The 22,314-nt window shown below is 38.2% G+C and overlaps 1 protein-coding gene across 2 annotated transcripts; it reads left to right on the top strand.

The window, feature by feature from the left end:
• Nucleotides 1-11,446: 11,446 nt before the first annotated feature.
• Nucleotides 11,447-21,444, top strand: LOC114457575 (stathmin-4-like). 2 transcript variants are annotated; one of them, XM_028439528.1, is made up of 6 exons: nt 11,447-11,579; nt 17,963-18,019; nt 18,090-18,185; nt 18,353-18,558; nt 20,256-20,447; nt 20,933-21,444. In XM_028439528.1, exons 2-6 carry the CDS (start codon nt 18,007-18,009, stop codon nt 20,990-20,992), a joined length of 567 nt encoding a protein of 188 aa, XP_028295329.1. In that variant the 5' UTR covers nt 11,447-11,579; nt 17,963-18,006; the 3' UTR covers nt 20,993-21,444. The 2 variants fall into 2 exon arrangements, with proteins under 2 accessions (XP_028295329.1, XP_028295330.1); XM_028439529.1 differs by having other exon boundaries at nt 11,485-11,579; nt 17,966-18,019.
• The last annotated feature ends 870 nt before the right edge of the window (nt 21,445-22,314 follow it).

Genomic DNA, 22,314 nt, shown 5'->3' with positions numbered 1-22,314 from the left:
ACAAATGTAGTTATTAATAAACCAGCTTGTTCCTCCTGTCATACACTTTACATTTCTTCTGTTTCCCCCAAGAACAAAATCATGTCAATGATAATTCTATTTATTAGAGGTGGGACTACACATTTAAAAACTATCAAAGCACACAATGGAATGTGAAGGTCAGCCACATGTTTCATGCACATGTTTACGTGTGGAACGTGCTCCAGTGGTTTAGTGGTGAGACGTGGAGAGTTTCCAAAACAATTGGATTGTTGTCAAGATGAAAAATATTAAAGAAAAAATGTAGATGACGCTTTGCATTGGCAAAATAATGTCCTAAAAGACCATTAAAACTCCCAGAAGAGCAAAAAGTACCGTATGTGGTGTCCAGAAAGTTTTGGATAACAAAGGTTTCTCCCTTTTTGCTCCCAAAACAAATGTGTAAAGAAACATAACCTCACGTTTTCCTGTAGGAAGGAATCTTCAGGATGCAAAGGTTCAACCCAGTACAACCACTGATGAGATCATAAAGTCATTCCAGCACGTTCATTGTGTCTTCTTTGTTTTAAAGTTATGTTTCCTAAAAAACCTTTTCTGAATAAACGAAACCTTAATATTTAGAGATTAGAAACTTTAAATTGGACAACGTTTACATGAGCTTTAATTCACCTTCAATTCAGAATAAAAGTTAAATCCTCTTTAAACTGACCTTGTAAACACTTAAGTGTCTGGTTTATTCCCATTTTAATTCTGAATGGAAAAATTCCTCGATCTTGTAAACATTTAATTCTGCACACACACACACACACACACACACACACACACACACACACGCACGCACACACACACACACACACACACACACACACACACACACACACACACACACACACACACACACACACACACACACACACACACACACACACACACACACACACACACACACACACACACACACAAACACACACACACACACACACACACACACACAAACACACACACACACACGTTCTCCCCCTGTCCAATCAGAACATTCCCAGACCAAAAGTGGAAGAAGAAAGCTGAATAAAACCTTAATTCAGAATCATTATTTCCATGTAAAAATAAAGCAGAACACTTTCATTCTGATTATTAATTCTTCTCTCCTAAACCTCTACAACAAACCAAAGACAGGCGGGGCTCACAGATCTAAGAGCATTTCATTCATTCCTGAAGCGTTCAGCCCTACTATCAACATTATATTAACAGATTTAGACTCATTCCTTTGTGTGTAAAAATATCAATCATTTCTATGATTCCTTGGATTATAAAATAGATACATAAGACATTCTTTTGTCATGTGTCTTCTCTTTAATTTCACACTGCACTTTGGGAATTTCCTTTTCCACTGGCCACGCCTCCTGAACGTCTGGATGCACATCTGCCAAGGTGTAGTCTCACCTCAAAGCCCTCATTGTGTGTGTGTGTGTGTGTGTGTGTGTGCAGCTTAACGATGTATCTCTGTGCCCAAACATGTTACACTAATAATAACCGATTGTGTCAGAAAGTATTTGATTGTATTTTCCGACGTCGTTCGACGGAAACACAACGAGCTCTGTGTGATTAACATTAACGTGTTCTGTAAAAACACTATTAATTATGTTTCCAAAGCCTGAGGGTGAGGCAGCACAACACCAGTGTGTGTGTGTGTGTGTGTGTGTGTGTGTGTGTGGCCCCCATTATTGGGTCACGAATCACAGAGACATTGAATAAATTAAAACTGCAAAGAGTCAATCTTTATTCCGTACGGCACCAGGTCTGGTTGTGGAGTGGAACATCTGTCTCCTGTGAACATCTGTGTGGTGTCGGTGAAAATTATGATTCAGAAAATGTACGGGAGAGAGGTACAGTAAGTCATGCAAGATGTTCTGAGGCTAAGTGTTTAAATGGCGGCCATGACAGTTCGAGTTCTCTTTAAGCTCAGGAAAAGAGGCTCAATGCTTCCTTTATAACCTCCTTTAGCCTAGGAAACACTGATACATCCTTTACCAAAGGAGACAAGATAAAACTTACCAACAATATCTTGTGGCGACAACATTTAAAGGAACACGTACACCTGAGTGCTCACAGAAACTCAGGATCAGCAACATTTTTGGAAATTTGTAGTTTTTTTCACCACAGCAGACGTCACTAACCTTCACTGCCATCAGATTATTACATCACCTAGTGGAAGTGCATCAAAACAAACGTGATGGCCTTTTGCTAACTCCTTTCCTAACACCTTTCCTTAACCCTGTGATGTCATCCATGGGGTTAAGGAAAAGTGGATAGGAAAGGAGATAGGAGGGAGTCATGTAACTCTGTGAAATTCAACATGGTGGCCCACTGCTGTAACTCTGTTTCAGATCTGGAGACAGAGTCCTACATGGCGCTTCTAAAATGTATCAATAAGAGTCTGGGTGTAGTTGACTTATTACATGAAGAGTTACAGGAAATGAAGCTCAGCCTGGATTTGCCTACAAACAAATACACGACTCACAGAAAGAGAATCATGACGTCCACTCAGCTTTATCAGCGATGACCTCAGAGGTCAAAGCTAAAAAAGGAAAACAAGCAACTTAAAGAAACTGTCCTGGATATCCAACGATGACCCAAAGGCTCTGCTGAAAACCTTCATGTCGTCTGCTCTAGATATCCTGACCATCATAGACTCAGACCACATAGAGGGGCATCAAAAATCCAAGTGGAGTAGAGGTTAAATAATAAAAAGAAGAATAAATAATCACAATTTCTGAGCCTGAAAAATCCACCATCTCTTGCTCTTTTTGGGAGAATAGTTCTATCTTGGTTAATAACTAAGAGTTATTATTATTTGCTGATGCCTTTATTGTCCTGCAGAGGGCGCACAGCAACAAACACACATGCTGAGTTTGAACATCCTGTCATCACTCAAAGCCTCCAGATGTGAAGATGATTAGAGACAAAGGTCAAACACTGAGTTACACTTGTACAACACTGGATTGAATGCATTTAGTGTATTTATATATCTATAGTGATTATAGTGCAGTAAAAAAGAACAGTAAACAGTGGTAAAAATATCACAATTATTTGGCCTGAGGTTTCGATTTAACACTATTACACAATCTATATAAAAGAGTGTTTTTAGTCCAGAAGGTTCTACGTGTAAATAATACCCACTACAACACATGGGCCCAGGAAGACTTAACGTACCAATCAGGATGTGATGGTGCGAGGATGTGGAGGAGTAGGACACGTGTGCATGATGAGAGTGAGCAGGCAGACGTAGGGTTCATCATAATAATATATGTTTAATGCTTAAAAAGCAACAAAAACTCCAAATCCACAAAGGCAACAATAAGGGACGAGGAGACAATGATCCAATCATTCAGTGTCCAACTCAGTTAAAATAGTGAAGGAAGCCTGATTGGGAACGGGTCACACCTGGGTGGAAACAGGAGGGAGATTATCACTCACAACCCAAACACACTGACATCACTGGGAGGCGGAGACACAAAGACCAGAGTTAAAGGTCCAGTATTCTGCTATTCATCACACATCTCCATGTGTTCTAAGAACCCCAATAACAGTATTTAAGGTTTAATTTCCCAAACTCGCCTGTTTTCTAGAGTTTTAGCCTCTGAAAAGTCACTTTCAGAGCGCTCCTAAAAACAGACTGTTTATTTGGGCCTTTGTGCATATGTATGAGTGGGCATGAACACACACGCTACTTCAGACGCTCCAGGATTATTTAGTCCTACCGCTGCGTCACATTTGGTCACAAACACGTCAGATCATCCCATAAAGGAGACATGAGGTGGTATAAGGCTACTAAAAATGAAACTGATTGTGAGCGCTTTTCGGTTTATCTACAAACTGGACATAAAGATATTAATTGTAATATTAACTGTAATATCAACCTTCCTTCACTATGTTTGTTTTAGCTGTGAGGTAGTCTGAGAGGGAGGAGCTCACATTCTTTTAATGTAGGAGGAGCCAGGATTGTCAGGAGGAGGAGTTTCTGCTACGTGACGTCACAACACGAGAAAAATCCAACTGGCCTGTTTGGAGCTGACTTTTTACAACATGTGCAATAACAAGGGAGCGAGAACACAAAGCGTTTTACACTTTGTCTCTGAATGAGGCTATAGGAACATATATCACTGTAGATAAACCATTAGAAAGTGATTTTTTCATAATACTGCCCCTTTAAATCAAATATTGCAGCAGTTTCTCCACCTGTCAACAGTGTGATCCTGATCTGGATGAATGCTCTTTATTTTAACACACGTACAGTAAAAAGAAGCAGCAGGAACACATTTCAGGTGTGTGTACAGTTGTGTAAAGTTGAGACGTAGTAACTACAAACCTCCACCAAAGATTAGAGTAAAATCCTAAAAAGTATTTATAGATATGGAATCTGAGATGATCTCTTCCATCTGTTTCCTGTGAACACAGTTATTGGCCAACACTGTGTCTGCTAGTCTGACCTTTGATGACTCAGCACAACCATCCCTAAACTGATCACAGCTGCTTTTGGTTTTTACAGTATTTTGATGATCTGATTGGTCATAATGAGAACAGCTTTTAATATGTGAATCACATCCTGTACAAATGCTGCATCTGAATTTCAGATTAACATTACAATTAGAGCCTTTCAGACTTCCTGTTGTCGTCCTTGTGGTTTTTCTGAGTCTCTGTTTATTCTGTTTTCAATTCTGGGCTGTGTGTGAGTATTCCCTCCTATCTCCTTTCCTATCCACTTTTCCTTTAACCCTGGAAGTGTTTAAGTTGTTCAAGGCATATTATTGCATTTGAAACTTGATAAGAAGTGTTCCAATTCTCTTTAAGCTAAGGAAAGGAGGCTCCATGCTTCCTTTATAACCTCCTTTAGCCTAGGAAACACTAAGGCATCCTTTACCAAAGGAGACCACATAATGATGACTCACAACGGTGGTGACAACGTTTAAAGGGGCCCGATCGTCAAAGTGTTCACGGACAAGCACTATGACTGAAAAGGGACGGAGATAATGTAAGTTTCCAATGCCTTGAACAACTTTAAATAATCTAAAATCCATATCTTATTATATGTCAGCCCAGTGTTCGGGAGTAATGGATTACATGTAATCAGATTACAAACTACACGTAACTGTAATGCGTTACAGTTTAAATAGTTGGTAATCAGATTACAGGTACTTTGTTAAAATCAATGGATTACACGATGTTGCTTCTCAGTTTTGCAGTTATTAACCACCGATATGGCAACGCGATGCTTTTCCCAGAAGCTTCAATGTAACGGTCAGTCAATCTAATGATGTCGCAGTGGGAGACAAAGCTGGATCCAGAACCGATAAGAAAGTGTTTGTTGCTCAAAGCTCTGCAGCACAGAGATGAGATGACGACTGGAAATACTTTTGGTAGGTTTGTGGTTGTTGATAAAATAACAATCTATGAGGACAAACTAACAACATGTCTTAAATCAACAATAAATAATATCTACTTTTAGTTCTAAAATGAAACATTTCCAAATGCAACTGTGAACTAACGCTAACTTGCAACAGCTAACAGGACAAAAGCTCCTAAAAGTCAAACATTTAAAAAAAACAAGTGCAACATGTGCAATATGGTCAACATGTAACCCAGGTGAAGATGAACATCACTTGTACATGAGTAGAAGGTTTTTCTTGATAAACAAACAGACGACTTCTTTTCTTCAACTACATAAACAGTAACAATTCAATACCTGTGCATAGAGCAGAGAAATAGATGAGAAGCCTTTTCATTCAGTCTCCAGAAGGACAATGAGTCAATAGGAACCTCAGATACTGCAGGTAGTTCTGCACCTGGCCAGTTGTTGGTCCTTCTTCAGGATTTCATTGTTCACTGCAATAACCATAATCCTGTAAATCATCAGGTCCAGAACAAACGCCGGGTGTGAGACAGAGACAAAAATGTCATTTTTATTTTAAAGCTCTTTTTACTAAATAAATTAACCAATAATATCACGTGAACACAAACAACTAATTAACCTAAATGTTTAATAAAAGAATGATGAATCTCCCGTTACGGAGCATCCGTCTCTCTCTCTGATTGACAGCTGTCACATCTGACATGTTTCAGCACCAAGGACAGCGGAAAATCAAAAAAACACACAAATACTAAATATTTACAAACTTTCTACAAATGAATCAGCAGAAAATAAAAATATGTTTACCTTTTATTTGTCAAAACAGCCAAAAAAACAGCTTGGCTTTTAGCTCCCCCGCTAATTGCTGCTTCTCGCTACGCTAACTGCTGCTACTAGTTACGCTAATTGCTGCTTCTCACTACGCTAACTGCTGCTACTAGCTACGCTAATTGCTGCTTCTCGCTACGCTAACTGCTGCTACTAGCTACGCTAATTGCTGCTTCTCGCTACACTAACTGCTGCTACTAGCTACACTAACTGCTGCTACTAGCTACGCTAACTGCTGCTACTAGCTACGCTAACTGATGCTTGTCGCTACGCTAACTGCTGCTACTAGCTACGCTAACTGATGCTTGTCGCTACGCTAACTGCTGCTACTAGCTACGCTAACTGATGCTTCTCGCTACGCTAACTCTGTGAAACAACCTTTACCTCAGGCTTAACTTCATTTATTGGCTTAAAAAAACTCTTTAAATCCAATTGTCTTTTTTTTTTTGACACTTTCTACCATCTTCAGCGCTGACAGAGAAACTGTTTTTGTGCAAAATCACATTTTAGATGTAGCGTGGGGGCGTGGCCTGACTTTCCCCTCTCTTCCTCAGTTGTTACATTCAGGTTTATGTTTACAGTGACATTTCCAGTGATTTCCACTCAATAAAAGACACAGCTGTCCAAATATAATACTTCAACATTTAATCAAAACACCTAAAAGCAAATATTCTGAAAAAAAAGAATTTGGAAAATGAGGTGCTGGATCAAATCAAATAAGTGGGAGATGCCAGATTCAAATCAAGCTCTGGTTTTTGCAACATTAGGTGGAAAAGTGGTGGAAATGGTTTAAAAGTGCTGAAAAAATGTGCAGAACATCACAGAACGGTTTTTAAAAATCTCCTTCTTTGAGAATCTAAAATTCCTTGTGTGACGTAGGTCTGGTGTTCGCTGTCGTTAGCTTTGGAAGACTAGCAGTCCATAAACATCATGTCCAAGTCCAATCAAACATCTGTATCACATCTGCCTGGATCTTCAGTGCAGAGCAGCACGGTCAGGGGGTCAGAGGTCAGTGTTCCCCCTGCACACTACACTCATGTGATTTAAAGCTACACAACAAAGCTACGTTAACAGCCTGGGTCACACTGTGGTTAGGAAGTCAACATATAAAAACGTTCTTACCATTTACCATTGGGAATTAAACATGACAATTGTCTGTAGGGAGCCATAGAAGTAGCAGAGTTACATGTTTCTACTCAGATTACTGGAGCAAAACACACTGTCACACACAGTTTGAGACTTTAGATTAAAAGGTTGTTAAAGAAGGTTAATAGATCCATGGAAAAATATATATACAGTATATATATATATATATATATATATATATATATATATATATATATATATATATATATACATATATATATACTGTATTTATACATTTTTTTTAACAATTTGAGTAAATGTTTACCTTTTTTCTGCACCTACACCAAACTTGTCATATTTTATCTTATTTTCATCACTTTTTCTTGCTATATTTTGCTCCTTTTAATGTATTTTTGCTACATTATTCCCATTTCTGTACATTTTTTCCACTTTCCAGACATGTTCAGCACTAATAAACCCTTTCCACCACTTTTCCACCTAATGTCATATGTTGACCCATTATTGTCACTTTTAACCTCTTTTCACCATATTTCATGCTTATTTTTGCCATACAGTCATGCTTTGTCATGGCCATTGTTTGCCAGATTAAACTAATTGTTCCTACATTTTTAATGAAATTAGCCCAAACCCTCATTCCTGACACTTAGAAACCAATTTGAACCTTTTTTTTTTAACACCTATTCTGTTGATTTTTGTGCACTCTAATTTACACTGAGAGGTGGTCAACAGATAATTATTGAACAATTTCAGCCCATTTCTGCTTATTTTTACGCTTTTTCTGCAACTACACCAAACTTTCCATATTTTAACCTATTTTTATCACTTTTTCTTGGCATTCTGTCCATTTTTTCCACTTTCCAGACATGTTCATCACTAATAAACCCTTTCCACCACTTTTACACCTAATGTCACATATGTTGACCCATTATTGTCACTTTAAATAATTCCGTTGTAGATATATGAAGTTCACCATTTTAATAAAATTCCCATTGTTTTTAGAGACTCACAGTTTTCCCATGCATATATAACATGATAGCAGTCATTTTCTATTGAAAACTGTGGAAATAACTTCTCACAACAATTTCTCACAAATAATTCCACAAAATTGCTCTAAATCAGTGGTTCCCAAACTTATCACAGTCCCTTCAGACATTTAACCTGAAGCTGTGTACCCCTACCCTCTGTTAAAATCTTCTTCTGTATTTTGTTCTTGTGTTTGTCAAAGCTGAAAATCCACTTTTACACAAGTACGTGGTGGCAAAGTCCATCAGAGTCTTGACAACATGTTTGGCACAAAGCAATGTTGCTCTCGTCATATTTAATAAATGAGATTATTTCTCTGTCACCACTAGAAAGTCCTCTTAAATATGTGTCATTTGTGGCAATGCATGGAGGCTCCTGACTGCTGGTTGAGTTATATTTTAGTTTCTAATGTTTTTCACTTTTATTCACATACCCCTTATGACAATTTGCGTACCCTTGGAGGTACCCATACCACACTTTAGGAAACTAGGCTCTAAATGACTCAAAAACCAATGAAGAAGTTGTGAAGTGAAGATCCTGCAGCAGTATACTGTACTGTATACTGCTCACTATATATTCACTATATACTCATTGAGTTTGTAGTGTGTAGTACGTTGGCAGTGATTCTCAAAGCTTGTTCAGAATAATTTGTATAAACATCTATAGATTATAATGATGAATGAATGAATGATAACACACATTTTAAAGAATGTCATTTTGTAAATAAGTGAATGAAACAGTATTTAGTGCCTCCTGAATAGATTTATTTCAATAGTTTTTATCATTTCCTGTCGTCTCCCTCCTGATGTGAAACAAACTCTTGTATTTTCAGTTCATGTTCTAATAAAGATCAATTTTATCATCTTTTGTATTATTATCATCATTTTAACTAAAAACAAACATCATAAAACCCTTTATTTTTAATGATTTTTTTTGTTAATTTCCCCACTCTCTCTCTGACGTACCCCCTGCAGTGGCATCGCGTACCCCCTTTTGAGAAACACTGCGTAGAGGAGCTTTGGAAGTATGATTTCCTTCCTTCCTTCTTTCCTGTATGAAGTGCAGCTCCTGTGTCACTGAGGGAAACGCTGAGTCATGCTACTTCCTCTCAGATATCATCACTCTTCTTTGTGTAAAGTGGACGTCAGCTTCAAACTAAACTAAATTAAATGATCCTCCAATAGAAACAAAAGAGTCAGAGCGAGATAAAAGGGATGATCTCATACTCTGATGTTAAGAGGGTGATGTCACAGCTTGTGTTGCTGCTCCCATTTTTAACTTGGTCCCCCCTCACATCCCCCCCCACCCCCCCACCCCCTCCATCCATGGATGATCTCATATCCAGGACAGTTGGGATGTCTCTGTATTTACTGTCAGAGACGGAAAGGAACGAAGGATAGAGGATGAGCAGCGACAGCAGGCCACGCCCACATATGACCTCACCCCCCCCACATCATGTTTCTTGTGTGAACTGAATACATAATCCAAACGCCACACCCAATACAAAAGATGACGTTTACTGATTTATTTATGTGAAACAGTTTTTTAATTCCTTCAGAATTGTGATGTTTTAGTCAGAGTTGGGATTAATTATAATTTTAATTTTAATTTGAAAAAATCGGTTGCTGCCATAATCATAATTACATTGTAATTGAGTTTAGATTATTGACTTTGTAATTGAAATTGGCATGAAAATTGTATTAAAAATGATAATTTAATGCAAAACTGTGGAACCATGTTACAGTTCTACACATATGTAGTTAATATTTATTAAAATATGTTTATATCAAGCTTTACCACATTTTACCTTTTAAAACAATTAAATCTATAGATTTGCTGACACCAAAAAGGCTCAGACACCCACACATAAATATTAAAACCTATAATGTCATTGATTAGGAAGCCTAACAAGGTAATCAATAGATAGGAAATAAATTAGATGATAGATATTAGTTTTTAGTGTATTTTACAGCTGATTTAGGACCCGTTAGCATTAGAGATGCTAACAGGAAGCTAACACAAGAGGAAGGTGAACTTTTATTAGGTTATTTATTTCAAACTCAGTAATTGTGATTAATTGTAATTGAACTTTCTGAGGATAAAAAAGTACTGGAATTTAATCTTAATTTGAAAAAATTGCTGGTCACTGTAATTGTAATTGAATTGTAATTGAACATGGATACTGGGGCGTGGGTCTATATGGAGCTATGGCTCATATTGTTTCTAGATGTGTTTGAATTAATTTTGTTTTTGGGTTATGAAAATAAAGACATGAAAATTGCAATAATTGAGTCAATGAATCAGAATCAGAATATATATCAAATCATCACAAGCATTGTTTAAATCAGGACAAAAGCCCTAATAAATATTAAGCAGTGAATATGAGGGCGTGTCCATTAACAGGAACATACTGTAGGTGCAGATGTAGCAGTTTAAGTTGTAAAAGTTTGTTACAGAATTTGACGTCTTTTATTGTCATTAAAATAAATAACTATGTGGAATTAAATGTTTCTGAAGAAGCAATAAAAAGCTTTTAGTTTCCTGTGAATGTGTGAATTATTCAGTGTTCACACATCAGGACCCCCTACACACACACACACACACACACACACACACACACACACACACACACACATACACACGCACACACACACACACACACACACACACACACACACACACACACACACACACACACACATACACACGCACACACACACACACACACACACACACACATGCACACACACACACACACACACACACACACACATACACACACACACACGCACACACACACACACACACACACACACACACACACACACACACACACACACACACACATGCACACACACACACACACACACACACACACACACACATACACACACACACACGCACACACACACACACACACATACACACACACACACACGCACAGCTGTAGTAATGTACTGTAATAAAGGCTGACTCCACATCCCACCCTGCAGCACAAAGAGCCCACAGGCCCCGCCTCTCTGCCCTCATTGGCTGACGGACACCTACACTGGCAACGTGTGGGACCAATGAGGCGTCTCCATGGTGATGTCATGGAGGTGGTGCTGATGCTGTTGCCCAGCGCCTGCATCCTTGGAGTCAGACAGAGGTAACCATAGTCACCATCAGCACCATCAGCACAGTTAGCATCGTTAGCATCGTTAGCTCAGGGTGGAGGACGACCGCTCAGAGGGAGGTGAGTCTGCATTCCTCCATCCATCATTCACTAGAAACACGTTTAGTTTCATTTGTTAATGTTCTGCATGTTTCTGTCCATGTTTAATGAGGCGATGCTGAAGGTAGAACTCAGTGTACCCTCAGTGTGTGTGTGTGTGTGTGTGCGTGTGTGTGTGTGCGTGTGTCCCTTTCACACACTGTGCGACTTAAAGACATAATAAACTAAATATAAATAAATGAATAAATAAATAAATGTCTATAGTTAGACATAGTTAGCACATTGTGTGTGATGAGGCTGCAGTGATTCCTGTTATCCAGAGCAGTGTTTCTCAAATGGGGGTACGTGTACCCCTAGGAGTACGTGATGGCATTACAGGAGGTTCTAGAGGCAGAGAGCGAAAAATTAACAAATGAAAGTATTACAAATATGGGATTTTATAATGTTTGTTTTATATTTAAAAATGATACTCATAAGGGCACACGTTAGCTTAGTGGTTAGCATTAGCACGTCCGCCTCACACCAAGAAGGTCCTGGGTTCAAGCCCTGGGGTGGACGCTTGTGTCCTTCCTGTGTGGAGTTTGCATGTTCTCCATGTGCTGCTGCGGTTATGAGAGTAAGTTAAAATCTGTTATTTAATTTATTTATTTTTTTAATGGTTAATTAATAGCAATGTTTCGTTTAACTATGTATTTATTAACTTTTAAAAAATAAGAGGAAAGAATTGCTTTTCAAATTCATGGGTAGTTCCGGTTCCTTCAAAATAACACGCCATGTTGTGTTTATATTTGACAGAGGTTTGCTGAGTCATGAGTTGTTTGGTCTGATAAATGACAGAGGTTTTGCTGAGTCATGAGTTGTTTGGTCTGATAAATGACAGAGGTTTTGCTGAGTCATGAGTCTGTTTGGTCTGATAAATGACAGAGGTTTTGCTGAGTCATGAGTCTGTTTGGTCTGATAAATGACAGAGGTTTTGCTGAGTCATGAGTCTGTTTGGTCTGATAAATGACAGAGGTTTTGCTGAGTCATGAGTTGTTTGGTCTGATAAATGACAGAGGTTTTGCTGAGTCATGAGTCTGTTTGGTCTGATAAATGACTGTGCACCGTACCAAAGTGTTTCACACACTGAACTCAAAGGTGAGTCCATTCATTTCTCCTCCATCACATGTTTAGTTATGTGCTGGGGGCGTGGCCATGACGTCACACACACTGTCTTTATTATTAAAAAAGCTTTCAAAACACATCCATATAAAGTCTGCTGTGCTTAAATCACACAAGGTGTTTCCTTGTATCGATACAATCGATTGATTACCTTTAAAATTGATTTTATGAAACCTCTGGATCTAAATAACGTGACGGTCTGTGTGTTTTATGTCAACGTGCACGTCTGCCATCATGTTTCATTCATTTAGAGCGTGTATGTAAACTGTGGTTTAGGGTCTGGATTGAGATCATTGTGTGATTAATTGGCTTTAAGGATATTAAAGCGTGAGGGCGTGGCCTTGTGGGCCGTGTGTTTGTGTTGTAAAATATACAATCCTGAGTGTTTATGAACGTACAGCAGCTGTCCTGCACACGGTTCCCAGTGTGACCAGAGTGAAGTGAACAGTGAGATGATGAAGTGAAGGTTCCATAGTTCAGCCACAACCAACTGTAATTCATATAAGACTGACTGTATGTGCACTGTCACAGCCGTGAAGGAAACAGTTGTTGAAAGAACTCTATTCCACAAAATGTACCCAAATAAAATTAAAAAGTTCACAAAATGAAGAAAATATGAAGTGAAGATCCTAGTGTTGTGTTCAAGACCGCACTATCCGAGACCAAGACTTGCCCGAGACCAGCATGCACCGAGACCAAGACAAGACCAAGACTTTCGGGAGCCGAGACCGAGTCAAGACCAAGACCGAGACAAACCGAGACCAAGACCAAGACCAAGACCATAAACATTTTTTTTTTCAATTTAAAAAAATAAATAAATAAATAAAATTATGGCAAGGTTCAACAGTTAAATAACATCTCTCTTTAATTTTAGTTTATTTTAAATACATTTGACGGACAAAAAAAAAGGTGCCTGCAAAAAATTAACTAAAATATTAAAACTACTACTGCTACTGATACATTCACAATTATTCTACATATTTGAAAACAAGATTTTTATGTCAGCTGAATGTACAGCAAGTGTTTAAAAGCATTTCTGCCAAGAAATAATGATTCTTTATTCTGATTCTTTCAGTTGTTCAGGTTTAACAGGTCACAGATTTCACAAGATAAGATTTTAGTTTGAAAAAGCCTTTACACAGGTTATTTTTATTAATTCACTTAGTTGATATAGTTTAATTTGGTTGCTGTAATATAACTGGATATTCAATTCACAAAGATTTCCAACTGTAACTGTAAAAGTGAAACTTTCTGAAATAAAACTAAAAACAAGTTGTCAGCAGTGTAAAAAACATAGAGCTACAGGTAGATGTGAAACTAAATAAAACAAACTCAAACCCTGGAAAAGTCATGTAACAAATTAATCAATAGTTATTATATATATATAATTATTATTATTATTCTGGATGCAGTGGAAACAGAAACTATAAAAAATAATTATATTTTGAACCTGTTTATATTGTGGGGAACATATTATATACATACATGTAATTGGAGTCTAAAGTCACAAAAAAACCACCACTTTAAAAATATTTAATATTATTTGAGTGCAACTCTGCGGCGATGACGCGCTGGTGACGACATAAACCAAGATGGCGGCGGCCCGGACTACAGCCGACATTATGTAATAAAGCCTTAAAAGACATGGATATAATGAAAAGAGTGGATGGACAGAGGCATAAACATGCAGACTTTCACACGGACACACACGGACTTATTAAACACACACGGACTTATTAAACACACACAAACTTATTAAACACACACGGACTTATTAAACACACACGGACCTCAGTAAACACGGTAAACGGAACAGGCTTCACCGCTCGGCTGGCACTAGGACCCAGAGGCAGAGTAAGTGCGTCCCCTATCCAGCATTCACAGGCTGTAATATCATCAGTTTATCATTTTACCAGTTGTTAGAGCTACTGTCTTTACCAGGGAGATAATATTTATTACTGGTGATTGTTTTCAGGAGTTTTACTGGGATTTTTACCGGTGATTAGTTCATTTCTCCCTTGCGCTCCGCGGTCCAAACTGACACCGTAGCCACACACGTATGAGTGTCACACACGTCACTCAGTCACAATAAGGAAGGTTGTGGTCATTATACGAGGTGGATTAAATAATGAATAAAGGATTGTTTCATCCTGTTCTTCTCCGTGTTATTATCACATTATAAAAATGTTTAAAAATAGCAGGAATTAGTGCTGGTCTCGAACGGTCTTGACGGAAAATCCCGAGTCCGGGCAGCCCGAGTCCAAGACAAGACCGAGTCAAAATGCTTCAGAGACCGAGACAAGACCAAGACCTTTAAAATTTGGTCTCGAGACCAAGACCGGTCTTGACCACCACAACACTAGAAGATCCTGACTTGGATACTGTCAGTTCTTTATTTACATACTTTACATATCATTTATAAACCAGTACATTGATCTTGGAATTGTTGAAACTCATTTTCCCGCCTAAAATCTGAGTCACTTCAGGACTAAAATCATCTTGACATCACGGATGTAGCGGATTAGAGAACAGACTGTGTGAGGATGGTGTTCTCAATCAGAGGCACAGGTTGCACACGCTATGCTAGTTTTAACGTGCACAAACTGGTTTTTTACCAGACAAAGGTCTGGTAGCAGCGTGCGTTGTGCACGCTCACCTCTCAGCTGATGTTCACGGATCCAAAAGAATGTTCTTAGGATCCTCCTCTGTTCATACAAATCTCACCTAAAACCTTCTAAATGTCCTTATTAGTAGATCTACAGTATGTCTAAAGAACCACATTATTATTCACCAAATTCATTTAATTAACTTTTAAAAATGGGACTACTTTACAGTTTTAGAGCCTGTGTTCCTCCATCTTGAAATCACATGATTGATGATGTCACATGGCTCCACTGCCTGTAAACATCCCATTGTTTTCTATTGGAGTGAAACATTCAGCCTGATTTTTAGATCATTTAGTAGATTTTTAGATCATTTAGTAGATTTTTCAGTCAAAATGAGTTGTGCTGCTTTTGGTTGATCTAAAAAAAAAAAAAATCAGGAAAAGTTAAAGTCAATGTAAAGTTCTGGTTTACAGAAAGAGGATAAAAACAGTTGTGACCTGAACAATACTCTATAACCACAGGGGGCGACAGTTCCATCTCTGAGACAATGAAGCAGAGAAGAAGAGCTCTCCTAAGGGCATTCTGAGAATTGTCATCCTACAGTCAGAATGCTATTGCCCTGTTGGGAGAATGAAAAGGCAAGGTGTGATTGTTTTGCATGGAAAAGTCAGTGTACTGCGGAGTTCATGATGTTAGAGCAGAAACTATTTTCTTCAACTGTTCTGTGAACCGTCACCACTACGTGGTCGTTCCCGGCAGTTTCAGTTGATCTTAGTTTTCAGAGTAAAGTGAAATCACGAGAGTTTGATAGGAATGTGTCAGTGTTGGTAGAGGAACGGTTGAGAACATGGTTCAAAGGATCCGAACTCAGCTTTTGCTTTTATGATTCCAGCTCTGCAAGTATCAGTGAAAAGGAAGGTTGGAGATCATTTGGCAGTTTTTACAGTGGAGATGTTGGCAATTTCATCAGTGTTACAGTGGATAGAAGACTCACAAGTGAAAGAAATATGAATCTGTTCATACTCGACCTCTGCTCTAATGGCAACACAGCAGTTTCAGTCTTCTACTGGACAGGATTTGTTAATTAAATTTATAAAAACTTGTAGGAGAGGTTTCAAGATTTTGTTTTTGTGGATTCCAGAACATAGAGGGATAAGCGTTAATGAAGCGGCTGATAAACTAGCAAAGCAGGTACTTACATGAAATGACCCTCATAGACATTTCTTTTAGTAGGACAGAGGCAAAGGTATTTATTAAAATACATATCATGGCAGAATGGCAGGCGTGTTGGTCTCATCAAACACAGGCACACATTTATATGCGTTACAGAGCATAGTGGGTATTGGACGGTGCGCCACTGGAAGTAACAAGGAAGAGAGGGTCATCACTAGGAGAATAGGACTTACAAGATCATACAGGAATGTGTGAGCATTAGAACAAGGCAGAGCCTGTGGAGCATGTTTTCCTTCAATGGAATAGATTCTCAAGACAAAGATAAAGTCTGCTGGAGGATTTATAATGTCAGGGGATGAAGATTAATGTGGGTAATGTTTTGAAAAAAGTTAAATTGAAAAAGATTCTCAAATTCCTTTGTGATTCAGAAATTATGGGAAGAATAGTGAGTTTTTGTAGTTATTACTAATTGGTGGTGATGATAATAATAACTAGGGAAGACCTGTATTCACAAGGGGCTCTATTGTCCCATCTGAACTTAAGCGCTTTTATACGCGCCTACAGTCAAGCGCTTCTCTCTTATGCGTATTCTCAGGTCCAGGCTGCTGCCACGCCCACTGTGCGTAAGATAGACCAAAAGCACGTATATGTGAATGATGGCAGTCAGAAGGAAAGGAGGCGGTGATGTCATTTTTTTTGGGCTGTCTAGAAATCACGGAACCTGGAGTTTTACCAACGCTTGTAAATGTCATTGAAATTTTTGGACTTATGCACATGGGAGAATAGAGGCCAAGGTGAATACATATTTGGCAATTAAAAATTGAAAGTTTGTTATTTTTACTAATTAAATTTAAAGTAATAATTCAGGAAAAACAGAAGACTGATCTTGACCTTAAATATGACCTTGAGTGAAGGTCAAGGTCACACATGGAAAGGAAATGTTGTTCAATGGTACCAGTGGCCAAGTTGGTAGGTGGTACAGCTTTGGTCTAATGAAATAAACACTTCACTTGAAATGAGCTTTTCAGAAATGTAAGCATCAAACTTGTACAATAAATATTTGCAGAGATATGGAAAAATTTGGTTTTTGACACTTGACGTGACCTTGACCTTGACATTTTGGCTCCAAAAAAGGTCGACTGCACATCCTTGACATTGTTTGGCAATTTTCAATTGCCAAATACATTGATGATAATTATCATTACTTTGAAAAAGGGTAAAGCGCTAGTTGACGCTCGGATACAGTGGGTGGCGTAAAAGAGTGTCACAAAAAGAAGAGCTCTCCTAAGGGACCTTACTCTCCCTTAAACTGTGTGACACACCCACACACACGCACACACAGAGCAACTGTTAGCAGAGAAAACTGGATAATTTATTGTTTTCATGAGTGAAGCATGAATGTAACAGTGTGTGTGTGTGTGTGTGTGCGTGTGTGTGTGTGTGTGTGTGTGTGCGTGTGCGTAGAAGGATCCTCAGCATCTGTGCAGACTTGTGTTGGCAGTGAGACAATGACGTTGGCAGGTAAACGCACACATTTTGTCGTCGTTATGATGAGTATATTTATATTTGACATCTTTAAACGTGTCCTCAGCCTACAAGGAGAAGGTGAAAGAGCTCCCCCTGGTGTCTCTGTTCTGTTCCTGCCTGAACCCCCACACTGCAGAGAAATCCACCTACAAAGCAGAAGGTAAACAGTATCTACTGGAGTACAAGTACTCTTACTGAACTGAAATTGTACGTAAGTACAGGTAAAATTACTGATTCAGAAAACATATTTTAAAAAGTATAGTAAGTCAATACCAGTAACATGAGTACTTGTAATCTGTTACTTCACGTGGACCCATCCCTCCTCAGATGCAGTGGACCTGGGCTGGTGTGTCATTAAAGACGTGGAGGTGATCGAGCTGAACAAACGAGCATCAGGACAGGCCTTCGAGGTCATCCTCAAGCCGCCGTCCTTCGATGGCGTCCCAGAGCTCAACGCCTCCATGCCGCAGCGACGGGATCCATCCCTGGAGGAGATCCAGAAAAGGCTGGAGGCTGCTGAGGAGAGACGGAAGGTAAAGATACGTGTGTCAGCAATTTACGCAGAACACGTGACACTCTCCTCCTGCAGTGTTCAAACACGTGCAGAGGTGGACTGGCCTATGTGGTATACCAGGCACCGTTGATCCAAAGTGGACCAGTCCAGTGCGCTACTTTATCTTTGATTAGCAAGTAGAGGCAGACATGGTAACAGGGGCAAAAAACTGTCCAAAAGTGGCAAAAACATGGCAAAAAAGAGTGAAAAGTGACAAAAATGGGCCAAACGCAGTCAAGAATGGACAAAAAATGGGCAAATAAAGAGGAACCAGGTGGTATGTAAAGGAAAAGGTAGTGAAAATTGGCAAAATGTTCTATAAATAGAGGCAAAATTTACAGAAAAAAGGAAACAAGTGGTATTTATTGGGCAAATAGAAAACCTTAAAAGGGGAACATTTATAACTCCTTTTGGGGGAATAATAATTAATATTAAGACATAAAGAGCCACATGTTGAGAATCACTGACTTAATAACAACTTCTACATGATACTAATAGATAATGTAAATAATGGGCTGCCAGGAATGAGTTTTGGTCCCAGTTCACAGGTCAGCAGCCATTGTTAAAGAGCTGAGTCATCAGTCTGAGGAAAGAAAGGACGGAAACTTCTAGAAGAGCAAAGTAGGAGGAAAGGTGAGATGATGGAGTGCAAGGTCAGCAGTTCATCGAGCAAAAGGGGGGGGGGGGGTAAAATAGAATCAAATATATAGACTCTCCAATCACAATGTGTGTCATTTTTGCTGCAGTACCTTACATGAACTACTGGGGGCAGTGTCACTTCAACATTTACATTGTGAAGAAAAATTACGCAACAGAAGAACCAACCTAAAATCTCAAAAGTTTAGGAGCATTTCACTGAAAACTTAAACTACACACCTGTTACATAAAACTAACAGCCCCTTAAAATATTTGTATAATATGTACATTACATTAACTATTGTGTTCTTTCAAAGGAATTTGGAGAAAACTGTAATGAAAACTTTTGACCACTAGATAATGTTGCCAGGGTTTTTACGTCCCAGGAATTTTTTATACTGTTTTACTAAAAACTATGCATTTTAATGATATTGTTTGACTATCATTAATTAGTAGGAGAAGCTCTGAAAATACTACAAAATTAATTATTTGCTTTATATTCCAAAACAATCACTTTATTTAAAAACTAAAGATACATATGTTAAATTATATGGAAATGTTGATTTCTGGGGGGATTTCAGTAGAAAGTGAATATTTTTTTTTAGTTCCAAAAAAAAAGCACATTTTCTGGTTGTATTTTGCATTTTCAGGCTTTAGGGGTTCAAATTGTTCTAAAATAAATACAGACCACCAGCGTTTTTTGTTTTTTTAAAATTCAGAACTATTTTTATTCTTTAATGTTTTTTTTTCTCCCTAATTGATTAATTTAACACAGGGGGTACCTGGGCGTGTTCATGTGGGGTCGGGGGCTTACACACAGCTGCTAAACGTTTGGATTTTCACTAATGTTTTAACTAAATAACTCACGCAGACAGAGTTTTCTGTAGTAATATGAGCTTCTATGGGGGAAAAGTGATGTATGTATAACGTTAGGAATAGACAACAGGCTTATGTTGTAGAACATGAATCACTAACAGACCCATTTCTTCTCTCCTCTATGTCTATGTCTATGTCTATGTCTATGATGTCTGACCTGTGCAGTGTCAGGAGGCTGAGCTGCTGAAGCATCTGGCAGAGAAGAGAGAGCATGAGCGGGAGGTGATCCAGAAGGCCTACGAGGAGAACAACAACTTCATCAAGAACGCCAAAGAGAAGCTGGAGCATAAGATGGAGAGCATCAAAGAGAAGAGGGAGGCCCTGCTGGCGGCCATGTTGGAGCGTCTGCAGGAGAAGGTACGCCCCGTACACCCTGTATCTATACACCCCTTATGCCCTGTACACCCTCCATCAGTCACATCATCTGTTATTATTATAACTCTGAATGACTCGTCCTCACACACGTGTTTGACTTCCTTTTTGAGATTTTTTATTCCAGCAAATTCATTCTAATTAATATTTTACAGTTTCATTTATTCAAACAATTGTTTTTCAGGAAGTTTTCTTTAATATCTTGACATGTTTTGACTGTCAACTGTCAGTCTTCCTCAGAGGTGTCTGCTGATGTTTTCTTGACTTCCATGTAATATTTCCAAGAAGTTCATTTTGCCGTCTTTTTGAAATTAATGGTTAAGTTTTCATTTATTCTGACATTTTTCAATTGCTTTGATGTGTCCTTAGACAGAAAGGACACATCAAAGCAGTTGAAAAATGCCATTTACATTTCAACACTGTAATGATTATTTATTAAACTAAGGCTTCATACTCTGTGTTTCCTACAGGACAAGCATGCAGAAGAAGTGAGGAAGAACAAGGAGATGAAGGAGGAGGCGTGTCGGTAGACTAACAGGAAGTAGAAAGTGCCAGAAAATGCAGAAAAGAAGGCGACGACAAAAAAAATCAAATTGGAACAAAGTGGAAACAAATGAAAAGTTTCTTTCTTTGATGTGACGACGCTTTACAAAGTCTCAGTGATTAATGTTAAACACATGGAGGTGAATGAAGAGTGAAACTGTTATCATTAGTTATATCCAGGGGTGTAAAGAGTTAAATACAAGTCAAAAGTAGCTTAATTCAAAAGGAAGAAACCAAATCTACCACAATTGGAACTTAATATATTTTCCACAAAGGCGTCTGTGTAAAATAACAGGTTTGTCAAAACGTACAAGTCATTTTCAAAATAAAACACCAGTGAATACAATTCAAATGAAACACATTGTCAGGCTCTAAGTATAGATACATTTATGAATTTAAAGTGAGAAAATAACCTCCATTTAATAATTTAATAATGCAAAGCAGTACATTTGAATCTGATTGGTCGGATATGATGTGATGCATTTGACTGTTGTCTGGTCATTTGATTTTTTGAGGTTTCACAATGTCCGTTGATCATTTTAAAACAAAAAATCATAATTTATTCACTAGCGGTTGGTGTAGAAATGTAATAAATGACTGATTTAGAAATATACTGAAAACAGTAGAAGAACCTCTAAACGCAACTCAGTTTACTGTGATGTATCATCCATTACTTCCACCTCTGGTAATATCTATGAGCTGCTCAACGCACGGGAACTAAACGTTTGATTGAAATAGAAAAATAAGAACATTGCAACATTACGGGAAGATTTTTTTAGTCTTTTTGGAGCGTCAGTGTATAAAAGTGAATTATTCTTCATCATTCTCTGTAAAAGTGTAGCTGTAGTGTAGTGTTATTATTATTATTATTATTATTATTATTATTTAACCAAGCACAATCCAAAGCACACGTACTGTTTGATCTGAAGATGACATCATCAGCACAGCAGCAGTTCACACTTTTTAAAACACGTCTGTGTCATTATTTCCTAAGTTTAGACGTTGGACTTGATCTGAGAACAGAAAAAGTTGATGAGTCATACTGACTTGGTTGAAGATGTCATTGTGTTCCTGCTGTAACTGTGTGTCTTCCAGGATGGATTGGTTGTCATCTTTTTGGCATGGTCAGTAAAATAAATAAATAAAATTGACTGAACTCACACCTTGTTGAGCTTTTTCTTCTGCCTTCATGACACTGACACAGCAGATATTACTCATCTACACCAGGACTTTCACTGTTGAACAATTTCAGCCCATTTTTGCTTATTTTTACCCTTTTTTCTGCAACTACACCAAACTTTCCATATTT

This window comes from Gouania willdenowi, chromosome 24 (assembly GCF_900634775.1).
Source record: "Gouania willdenowi chromosome 24, fGouWil2.1, whole genome shotgun sequence".
Lineage (NCBI taxonomy): Eukaryota > Metazoa > Chordata > Actinopteri > Blenniiformes > Gobiesocidae > Gouania > Gouania willdenowi.
This window is presented reverse-complemented; position numbering and strand designations above follow the sequence as displayed.

What these genes read in the sequence shown, in the direction of transcription:
- LOC114457575 (XM_028439528.1), top strand. An exon ending in CTGCTGAGGAGAGACGGAAG is followed by an intron (nt 18,559 to 20,255) that starts GTAAAGATACGT and finishes TGACCTGTGCAG; the next exon opens with TGTCAGGAGGCTGAGCTGCT. An exon ending in TGGAGCGTCTGCAGGAGAAG is followed by an intron (nt 20,448 to 20,932) that starts GTACGCCCCGTA and finishes TGTTTCCTACAG; the next exon opens with GACAAGCATGCAGAAGAAGT.